Raw genomic sequence first — 12,347 nt, 5'->3', positions numbered from 1 at the left:
AACGAGCTACCGGAGAAAATGTTTCTTCAAAATCAATGCCATATTGTTGTGCATATCATTTAGCCACAAGCCGGGCTTTAGGCTTTTGTATGCTACCATCTGCACCAAATTTTGTCTTGAAAATCCATTTCAAACCAATTGCATTTTTTCCTTCCGGTAAATCCACCATCTCCCATGTCTCATTCTTTTGGATTGCTGCCAATTCATCCATCATTGCTTTCTGCCATTCTTCAGTTTCAGCTGCTTCTTCATATGAAATAGGATCTGACACAGTAAGAGCAAAGTGACATGATTCATATATATCAGTCAAATATCTAAACCTTTTCTGCGGTATCACATCCGAAGAGCTTCGACTTTGTGATGTGCAGGGAGAATTTGATGATGTTGAGGAGGATGAAATTGGAGAAGTGTTTCAGCAAGTATTTTTACTCTTGGGTCTAGAGTAATCACTTGGAGCTCAAAGAAGCAAGCCACAGTAGCATTATCTTCCTCGGAGGCTGAATACATCGCAGCCACTGCAGCAGCGTGTCAAGTCATTTGGTTGAGAAGAATGTTAGCTGAACTTCAACAAGAACAAGAAGGTCCAACTGAGCTTTTCTGTGACAACAAAGCAGCAATTTTTATGACAAAAAATCCAGAATTTCATTCCCGAACAAAGCATATCGATATATGTTTCCATTTTATTCGTGATTTGGTTGCAAAGGAGGAGATAATGTTGAAGTATTGTAACACTCATGAGCAACTCGCAGATATATTGACAAAGTACTTGCCAAAAGAGAAGTTTGTCTACTTTAGAGCTTTCCTTGGTGTGTGCAACTTTGAATCAAGGGGGAGTATTGAAGAATGAGTCAAAGTTTATTTGGTTTACGTGTCATGCTAGTGGCTCAAGTTTATTGCTTAGTCAATTTGGTTAAGATTTAGTGGATCTCATAGTTGGATAAGAGGATTAGTGGCTTAGTGGTTAATATTTGTTTTACTCTGTTTCTATAAATAGCATATGTAAATGGGTCTTTAATTAATCAAGTTGAATTTCACGTAAACAGCACAGTGTCTTTGTCCTCTTCTTTATTACACTTACTTTCTGCCTAATATTCTTCTTCTCCAACATTATGAATAAAAGTTATGACGAAACATAAAATAATTTTTGAGTAAGCTAGTTATTCCCTCTAGAGTGAGGGGGTATATAGAAGTTTGCCTGCAAGACCAAGAATCCAAGCAGCGCTGAAATCAGATATCATGATCCAACTGCTAGACGAGATATGGAGAAGACTGTAAATGAAAAATCATAATTCGTGATAAGATGATACAGACGATGATAAGTGTTACCTGCATGAATGTGTATTCAAGGAACTTAGAACAAAGAATCAGAGCGTTTATTCAATGATCACGCGGCAAAAGCACCACAAGGTAACGGCAGTATAGCTTATCTAGCTTGCAATTTGTAGGTTATCTAACTAAACTAAACTACAATTTAATTCATTATTGACCTTCATTCATCTGTTGTCACTTATATGTATTGATCTTTCGATCTAGTAATCCCATGTTTAATGAAGGAACACCCATCAAGCAGCTAGCTAGGATCTTGATACACCTAAGTGACTTGCACTATCTTATTATCAACGGTTCGGTTCCAAATAGAAATCATCAAAGTGAATGCCTTGGCGCTTGCTTTATTCGGACACTGTTAAGGCATAGTTTGGTACATGGGATAAGGGAAGGATAGATAAATAATCCTCCTTATCCCATGTTTGGTACCTTTTTAAAAAGCCCATGATATTATCATGGGCGCTAGATAAATAATTTTTTAGAAGGATAAAATGTCCCTTCTATTAAGTGTGATAATTTTAATTTAATGATAAAATACACTACAAATGACTTAATTGCCCTCAATTTATAAATTATTTTTATAAATCTATGCTAGGTAGAAATTAAAATCAAAATAAATATTTTTATTTATATATATTATATAATATGATAAATATATAAATGAATTCGAGATAATTATATAAATAATTTTATAAATATCAATAAAATTATTAGTATCACTCGATTAACCTTAAAAATTGATATTTGACTTGACTCACAAAATCAAGGGCTCAATTATCATATTATATAATATATAAAATTAGGTAAAAATAAATAAATCATGCAAGCACTATCGGCGCATGAACAGATAAAAAATATGAACTCAAGCAACAACTTTAAAATTATAAAATTTATTATGATAAGGTTAATTTTGTCATTACAAACTATGCCTAAGATTATAAGACCTTTTAGGTTCCATTTGTACAGTTACTTTAAAACTGTTTTTAGTGTTTTATAAGTAGAAAAAACATAAAAGTATTTGTTCTAAAATTTCTCCTTCAACTTTTTTGTTGGGTGCAATAATTGTCCCTACTCGGTAGAGCGATCGAACCGTGGTGCTTGAGTTACTGTGTGGTTTAAAAGATTTGAGTTGCACAATTACTACTAGCTATAGCTTTTGGTAAAGCGGCAAGCGCTCGATCCTACAATTGGTATCAGAGCCAAGGTCACGGGTTCGATTTCCATTGATTGCAAGTAGTGCAATTATTAGGAGGGAGATTGTTGGGTGCAATAATTATCCTTGCTTGGTAGAGCGATCGAACCGTGGTGCTTGAGCTGCTGTGCGGTTTAAAAGATTTGAGTTGCACCATTACCACTAGCTATAACTTTTGGTAAAGCGGCAAGCAGCTCGATCCTACAATTTTCCACGCACCCTCGCTTTAAATCTTTAACAAAATTTTACGTCAAACCTTTTCTTTTTTAGAAAATTAAAAAATAAAACTAAACTCACGCACACAAGCAAACTTAACAAACACACACCCAATCACAAAGGCTGACAGGCACACACAGACTACGTCTGTTTATTCAATTTTAATCATTTTCACCGGAACGATGACAATGACATAGGATATGTAATGTCCAAGGCCAAATCATCATTTTTTTTTCACATCAGCATTCCGGTGAAAAATGACCAAAATTTGAAAAAAACTGTAATATGATGACTAAGACTGTGAATTAACAGATGTCATAATTAAAATTTTAAAAAATATGTATGACAAAAAATATTATTCTCCCTTGACAAAGATACACAATTTTATACTGAAAAAAAAAACACACACAAATCCTTAACATGTCGGAAGATTTCTCCAGTTTTTGTAGTGCTTTTCTTAAAAAACAAAAACATTCCATTCATATGTAAATGTCGTGCAGAAAATGAGACATTGCCTTGAAGACCAAAATTCTTCCTTCGACTGCTAACACGTTTTAGGTTAATTGGTTTTCATATTTATTATTATTCCAGAAAAAATAATATATTTTATAATTATCTATTTGAAAGATAACTAATTATTTTATTTGATGCTAAATATTTTTACATTTGTTAATCAAGCATATGCACTTGGTGATGTAATGTATTTTGATTTATTCATGTTATCTCGTATTTACCTTGACACCTTGTCACTTCTACATTGATTCTCACTGAGACAATTATGTAAAACCAATTTAATAATTAATTAATTCATATTCTATCGACTTTGATCTCCTATAGCACACCTTTTCTTTATTTTTTTCAAAATTAATTGAGTGAAGTTTCTGGTTATGATCGAGTCAGGAGCGACAAGAAAATACAGGGGCGAAACCGGATTTTTAAATCTTGGGGCTAAATTAAACATACTATATAGAGATCGAGACCGTCAATAAAATTATAAACGAAACACAACTTTAACCATAATTTACCTCCAAAAAATGCGCTTTCAATCTCAACAACTAAAACACATAAGCTTATAAAAAAAATAACACAAAAAAAAAATCACATACTATTTCAATAGCCAAAGCACAAAAACTAGTGAAAATATTATGCACATTTAGACTAGAAAACCACTAGAAAAACTACAATTGAAAATACTAATTAAAATATGGGCTGATATTAAGCTGGGACGATTCCATACTGTGGATGGAAGGCCCGATACAGAAGATATGCCCAAGCCCGAATCAAATTTTAAAGATATAAAGAAAAAGAAAAAAAAAATATACCAATTAATCTCATAAGATAATCAATATATCATCTAACTGATTAAATTTAATTATTTAATAATTATGATAATCATGATATATATAATTAAGAATTTAATTAAGAAGAGCTCATTATTTTGGCTTGGGATTCAAACCATAATTAGTACTTTATTTAGTTTTGGTTTTCAAAGAAAAAGTCGAAAAAGAATATTTGAAAAATATTATGCTTTCATAATTAAATTGAAAAGTGCCATAATCTGCTGTTAAGATTGGGATTTGGACCTAACTCAACCCCAAAAACTAGCTCAAAAGAGATGATTTTCCAAACCCACATATGCAATTTAGATAAAAGCCCAGCTATGGATAGTTTTAATACAAAAATTTTGGTGATACAGTTTTATGAAACATATTTTCAATCTAATCTAAGTTATGAAAAAATATTAATATTTATGACAAAATATTGCTTTCGTGTTAGGTATGAATTGAGTCGACTCATCTCACAGATAAAAATATATAAGACCATCTCACAATATTTTTTTTTATGTTTTTAAATTTACAAGCATAGAAAATATACAAGTAAATACTAGGTTTAATGATCATTTAAGATTAAGCAAGATTACATATGCATGTGACTTCTCTTTATTAGCAGATTTCTACATAGGAAATTTTCGATTCCCTTAATGAGCAAATTAACTAACCCTAATTAAACACTAATCTGGTTACCCTCTATGTCCTAACGTGGCGCATGATCTCTTAAAATAACATGATTGATCATAACGGAGAATTCAACAAATTTAATAGGTCATTCCAGTAACTCTTGTCGTCTTCATTATCTTCGAAGAAGACACCAACCAAATTGTCGTAACTCGTAGTCACACAATCTGTTGCACTCGTGTTGTTATAATTGTAGTTAACGGAATATGTGATATCGTCTTGAAACTGTTGTGAATTCACCATTTTACCCTTGACTCCATTGTAGGTGTTGTTAATAGAAACCATTGAACCTCCGTTGATGAGATCATTAAGTGGAATTGCGTTCGAGTTGCTGGAGATGGTGAATGTAGACGTTGGAGACTCGAGGCTTCCGGTGACTGAGCTGAAAGGTCCCTTGGCTGTGGCTGTGGCTGTGGCTGTGGCTGTTGTGGCTAGCCAGACTCTTAGCACGTCTAAGCATGGTGGAGGTGGTGGGGCGGTGGCTTTGCGAAGAAGTTGGAGATGGAGGTCAGATAAACGTTTTGACTCACGAACAAGCCTGGCTTCGGCTTCCAACCGAGCTGTCTCCCACTGTGCCATATGGTTGAGATTGGCGGCTAGTCTGGATTGAGCTGAGCCGTCGGGGCTAACGTTCTTCGGCTTGTGGGTCAACGGGTCGATGCCCATTCGAGCTAACCGTTTCTTGAGACGGGTGTTCCAGTAGTTCTTGACTTCGTTATCGGTTCTCTTTGGTAAATGGCTTGCTATTACGGACCACCTAACATATATTATGTAAAAAATCTTAGCATATGAAATCTTACCATATGAAAAACACGAATATAAATTTTTAAAAAAAGTAAATAAAGTCTATCCCACTAACAACTGCCTCATCTCACCTCAATAATCGAAATATATCGAAATAGATATTATGATTTAAAAAATTTGAGTTTACATGATTATTATATAGATTGTCTAAAACTTTTGATTCAATGATAATATTCCGTTCTACACCTATACATAGATATATCGAATAATCTTCGTTACAATATTAATATTGTTACCTGTTGCCTAAAAGAGCATGAAGTCTAATAATGGTCTTCTCTTCTTGCACACTGAATTTTCCTCTCTTGATATCAGGCCTCAGATAATTTTTCCACCTCAGTCTGCAACTTTTCCCACACCTGTCAAGCCCTGCATATATGCCATATACCATATATAATTAAATCATCACTAATCATTGTTCAGTTTGCTCAATCCTTTTGCAAACCATCAATTTCTCTAGTCGTTTACACCTCTATTTTTTTCGTATCCAATTTTTGGACCAAAACTAAAACTTAATATTTTATTTAGTTTGATAATTAAATTTTGATGTGTACGTAACCCCGTGAAGTATACGTTGATTCTTGGATCCGTCCTTTGATGAAAAAGCAGACAGCGTAATAATATTATTACAAATCCAGTAGAAATTGCATGCATGCAAGTGAATCGATGTTCAATAATAAATATTTTTACCAGCTTTTTCAGGCAGAGCTCGCCAACTCCCATGGCCAAACTGTTCAATGTACTCGCACAACTTCTGGTCTTCATCTCGAGTCCATGGACCTTTCTTCACCTCAATCTTTTCACTCGAATTATTCGATATTCTTCCCATTTTAGTGCTATTACAACGTGCGTTTGCAACTTCACAAAAAAAAAGGTGTAAAAATCTGTGATACACTTGTGTGATGATTTGCAATGCATGTAATAACTTATATATATATACACAAAAAGAGAGAGATATGAAGATATAAATTCAGTTAATGTACTCTGAGAGGTATGCGGGATTGATTATTTACCTAATCCTTTTATGACAAAACCCCACTTGTGCCACATACTGCAAATAGGGTTATTGAATCATTACTCAATCTCTGCTTCACTTGTCTAGTTTGTGTGAGTGCGTGAAAGAAGTAAGAGTACTTAATGCAACTTTGAACTGCCTCGAATTATTCTGTCGGGGGGAATAAATAGACTTGTGATATTGTGAAAAAGCTTCTCTTTTATTTTTGTGAATGAATGAGGTGCAGTCGAGGGCAACGGCAACACGTGCAAGATCAGGTTTCTATTTGGCTGTGCTCGTCCGAGTGGGAAAATTATCAAAATCATATTTCTAACTTGACCTAATATAAGCGACCGTTGTCGCTAAATTAGCGACGATATTTATCAACAAAATCGTCGCTAATTTGTAACGGTCATTGAGAAACCGTCGTTATTAGAAAGCGACGCGACCTCCGGTTACGGACCACCACACCGTCGCTAGCTATTTTTGTTTTTTTAGTGTGACCAGATGACATGATATATAAAGAACAAAACTAGAATAGCTCAACTTAGGGGACGAATTTAGCGAGCCTCTCACCATCTTATATGTATATTGTTCCGCAAATCTTATGTAATCGATTATGGCTTAATTTGTAGCTTACTTATGGTTAATGAAGTCGAATCCCCACGTCGGATCACTCCTGATGATTTTATTCATGTATTATTAATATATGATGCATTCATTTTAAATCCAAACGCAGAATTATTCGCTAAGAATTTAAAGAGTTTGTTTAAAATTAGGTCAGAACTTATATTTGACATTATATTGAAAACTAACATTTAATTTTGCCTTCCTCAAAAAAGTATTTATGTATTTATATTTTTGAAATATATATATACTGCGTCACTGGTGATCTCGATTAAACTTGAGATCGATTTAGAATAAATTGTAGCTATAGGTGAATGGTTCAAAGGATGCTTCATTTTTTGATATAATGAAACGAACAAGTAAAATAGAATTCCGGATGAAATTTGCTCGAAGGATTTGTAGAGGTCGCAAGTGTGCATGCATGGCTCATTCATAACTATTTGTGGTCACAACTCACAAGCTAGTCTTTTTGTGCATTAAATTGTCATGGACCACTACGATTTTTTGAGGGATTTGGTTACTGTACTATTCTACATATAATTATCAATTACATTAAATAATTATTATTTGTAAATATATATATACAAATAAATGGCTCGTTACATATAAGTAATTAAATTTAAAATTCCTGATTATTGTTGCACAAATGAGAGATAATTTGGAGCCTCAAGAACATCTATATATTATTGCGCGAAAGATTTGTAGACGTCACATTGCATCAAGTCTTCATAAATTTTTATAATATGGTATATTAAAAAAAAAAATTGATTAATACAAGAGGAAATGTGATATAGAGTGTTATATATAGAAATAAAAATTTACATTTTTGCCCTTATATATTTGCTTATTAAATTCTTTATGTTGTCGAATTTTAGTCTTAGTCTGTTGTCTTTGTTATTTTATTTATTATTTTTTGATATTTTAGTCCTTTTAACATAGCACTGCATCAACACTTCAGCAGAAAAATGATCAAAATTGCTAAAAATAAAAAAAAAATAAGACTGAGACTAAAATTTGACAACACAGAAAACCGAATTTGCGATAAACCAAACGCATATACATGACCAAAATTGTAATTTCCCTTTATAGGAATTTCTTCTAACAATGGAACAGAATTTATTTAGAGTTAAACGAAAACGGCATAATGGAAAGAGACTAGGCCAAAATCACTTTCCAATAACTGAAATTAAAACACTAAATCAGAGTATTTGAATTTAATGAGCATAAAATAAAACGAAATAACATTAATCAAAGTGTTTAGATGTTAAAATTTTGTGTTTCCTGAAAGGTATGTCGAAGAAATTAAGCTTCTTAGCTTGCTGGAACTTAGTTATACAATTAATTTAATTTTAAATAAATTCTAGCCACGTACATTTATTTCATTTGGTGATTATCGACCCACATCCACATGGGCACATCGCATGCATGCTCAGATAATTTAATATAGTTTTAAATGTTTGATTTTGACTCTAGTGGAGCTTACTGCAATTGATTGATGATTTTTTACGTATAGTTTTTAGTTCTATTTAAAACTAAATAATTGTTAGCTATAAAAAGATCATCACATCGTCGAATTAGTTACCTTTCTCCGTCTCCGATCGATCCATGCGACTTACAAATTAGCCGCGTGCTGCCTTGAAAAAACTCCATTTGGGGCAGTGGCTGAGGCGGCGGGAGACGGAGAAGGGGTGGCTTGAATGCATTTCACGTTATGTTAGTTGTACTCTAAATTCTAATGGCCCTCTAGTGTTATCTGTCTCGCCATTCTTGCAAACTACATTAATTGCTTCCTTCTGCATCTAAATTATTCTTCTTCTTTTTTTAACCATTAATTAATCAGTTAAACCTCTTGTGATTCATGTTTTCCCTTATTTCTACCCTTGAGGTAGATGAAGGAATTTTAAAAAAATTATTTTTTTAAAAAAATCAAATATATAGGAGTGAAATTGTGAAACGGTCTTATTCGACGTTTATACAGAAAATCTATTCACGACTGTTAGACATGTAATATCGTAAATAGCATGTTAAGTTAAGCGTACATGAGAAATATCGAGATGAATGATTTTTTGGAAAGTTCTCGTACGTCAAAATGTTAACGCTAAAATGTAAGGACTTCCGAAATATATGAACGAAAGAACTGACTTCGGTTTGCCTACACCATACACAGGTATTCATATATATACGTGGAGGTGGAGAGGCTTTAATTTTCGCAGTAGAATTGCAACTTTCCCTTTATATAAGATTTTGAATGTTTTCAGTGCAGTCTCCTTCTTCACCCTAATGTTAATAAGCAATTGCTTTAACTTTCTTCCTAGCTAGGGTATCGGAACTACACGGGGTGAGCCAAGCTAAAGTCAAACTCAGGCTGGCGAGGCGACTGCAGCCGTTCGGTATCAGCTCGAGAAATCAAGCACTTCGAACTTTTGAGCCAAGACATCCTCGATCGGTTGACTAGACGGATGGTTCGGTAACCGTATTTGGAAATGGTAATACATGTATTTGGAGCGCACACACATATTGGCATAGGCCCCATCATTTATTGCAAGAAAATTAATCATTGATTTAACCTAAAAGTCCCCGATTTGTAAGTGGGATATAAATAGCATCAACCACTCTTGGGGATTCTGATTATAACATATTAAATTTTTAATGCATTCATTATTTCAAGACGGTGTCATCATATTAATTTCTTCCCGAAATCCCACGCCATTATTGGATTCCACCAAAATTATGGAGTTTGGTTGTCTTAGTTAATAGGCTGAGTATATTAGTAAAAACCAAGAAAAAAAATGCTAATAAATGTAGGTAAGATTTCATAACCCAATCTATTAATATATTTAGTTCTCGATATCGTGTAACTAGACTTTTCCAACATAAAATGCCCTAATCCAGGACAATATATATATATATATATATATTTAAAATTCGTTTTTCTTTTCCTCCTAATATATATTGAATCTTTTGGAGTTTACTTGGATATAGATCGTAGATATATATTCTTAGACTTGAATGGAACATTTTCTTAGCCGATAACAGATTCTTGAAATATATTAAATGTCTGAATGAGCACCTGATTGTTCTGTAAAAGAAATAAATTCTCTCAATTTCCTTATGACCGGATGTCCCCATTGTTCAGAATAATAAACGATCGATGAGACTGATGGTAAACCTTGTTTTAAAATTACATGTTTAAAAGAAAATCAAGAATCGGCATTTTATAAAAATTACACTATCATTTCTTTAACATTGGGACTTAACTGAACACCACTAAAAAAATTAGCTTAAAAAGGGATTGTCTAAATAATTATTATTCCAATCAATTTTTTTAAGTGTTACCATTTCTAACTCCAGTTAACGATATTCGATTATTAGCATCCTTGATTAAGCAATTATGTAGACACATGTGTGTCCAATGCTTGATATATGTGTGCAATGGAATGTTGTTTAGTCTTTCTGTCAACATTGGTTTGCATGTATCTCTTTTGAACATGCTTGCAATTGTAGTATCGATAGGGCTTAATTCTTGATTTGTGTCTTGCCTAATTGAATTTGTGATCAGACCAGTTAAGCTTGACAAATATACTCTCTGGTGTACACCAAATACCAAACTTTAGCCTTTCTTCATTAGTTCGACAGGTTTTTCAACTTGATAAGTTGTCTTTTGATGTTCATATATCGTACTAAAATTTACAAAGTAAATGTATTTCCCTTTTCACATGATCTATTTCGATTGAGTACAATAGTCAATAGGATTGCTATCATTCTTGTTGAAGCCAAGACAAGTTTTGTCTCTTGAATGCTTCTACAACTTTCGCATTTTCTCAAGACTTACTGACGACATATTTCAAATGCTAATCAGTTTGGCTAGTGGTGTGTTGTCGTTGAGCGACCAAACTTATATTCCTACTCTTTAAATAAAATTAGTGTAATGGTGAGCATGGTCGAATCCACAAGGAACAGATGATGATTTCTTTCAAGTAAAATGTAAATACATGGGGGATTTTGTGATCTGAATTTAATAAAATACTAAACTGAATTTATCCAAGAAATGAAAACAATAAACTTATATGATAATTAATCTACTAGACTAAAATGAAAAATTTAATACGAGAAAGATCTGATTCAAGGGAGTTCTATTATTTAATTATATCACTGTTCATCGGCTAACAAATAATTTATTCATGCAGTTACAAGTAATTAACCTTAGAATTATAGGGACGACTGCTAAAATTCTTGTGTTTTCCTAAATTAATTGACCGAACCCAGCATCCCGTCAAAACTTATCAATAACCAACGTGATACAATAGCGTTTCATATTAATTAAAGATAACTTTTAGATTTGTGAAAATAGTTAATCCTAAAATCTAACAACTGAGATAGCTGCAATTGATAGATCGAGTTTCATTAATTTATTCAGATTAAACATGCTATGATAGCACAACACACCTAATCTATCGCTACTCATGTATCAATCGTTCATGAAAATTACGGATAACTGAATTCATGGATAGCAGTAGAAAATTATATATCAAATTAAATTGTCAGATTAACCGAGATACAACTTTCATAGAATTAAATATAAATCAACAAATAGTTGAACAAAACACGAATATTAAATTGAAGCACAAAAGCCTCACAGTGATAAAATTGAAATAGTAGAATTATCCCTTGAATCAGAAATAAAGCTTAGCCTAGAGTTATAGAGAGAAGTCGAGAGAAAATCATGTGCTTTTTTTCTTCTCTTCACGCGAGTTGTTGGTGATTCTTGGAGAATTCTTTTTCTCTTATCCTTTCACGTGAGTTGTGAGTGAGATTTTTGTAAGGAGCTTGGGAGTTTTTTTTCTATTTTGTAATCAGCCGCCTCCCTTCACGTTTGGTAGGTTATTGGGCCAAGGAGAGAAGCCCACTAAGTTAAAGAAAACCCCTAAAAATCATACCAAATATATGATTGAGTTTTTTTGGAATAAAACTCTATCTTATCTTTATTTCTCCCAATAAGAAAAATATCTCTCCAATTATTTTCCACAAATCAAATATCATAATTAGGAGTCAAAAATTTGATATTATCTTTGCAATTTTCGGACTTCATATTTAGTTATGCTGGCAGCTGAAGAATGGTCACAAGGCGTGATCACGCCTTGTGGAAAGACCACCTTCTGAATTTTTTCCTGCTTCA

The 12,347-nt window shown here is 33.0% G+C and overlaps 1 protein-coding gene across 1 annotated transcript; it reads right to left on the bottom strand.

Annotated features, from left to right (window-relative positions):
* Positions 1-4,678: 4,678 nt before the first annotated feature.
* On the bottom strand, positions 4,679-6,452 carry LOC142541714 (transcription factor MYB16-like). The gene is made up of 3 exons (XM_075648179.1): positions 6,241-6,452; positions 5,790-5,919; positions 4,679-5,506 (listed from the first exon to the last, which is right to left on the bottom strand). The coding sequence occupies exons 1-3, from the start codon at positions 6,377-6,379 to the stop codon at positions 4,807-4,809; spliced, it is 969 nt and encodes a 322-aa protein (XP_075504294.1). The 5' UTR covers positions 6,380-6,452; the 3' UTR covers positions 4,679-4,806.
* Positions 6,453-12,347: the final 5,895 nt, after the last annotated feature.

This window comes from Primulina tabacum, chromosome 4 (genome assembly GCF_025594145.1).
Source record: "Primulina tabacum isolate GXHZ01 chromosome 4, ASM2559414v2, whole genome shotgun sequence".
Taxonomy (NCBI): Eukaryota; Viridiplantae; Streptophyta; class Magnoliopsida; order Lamiales; family Gesneriaceae; genus Primulina; species Primulina tabacum.
Note: the sequence above shows the minus strand (reverse complement) of the source record. Positions and strands in the feature narration are given on the sequence as shown.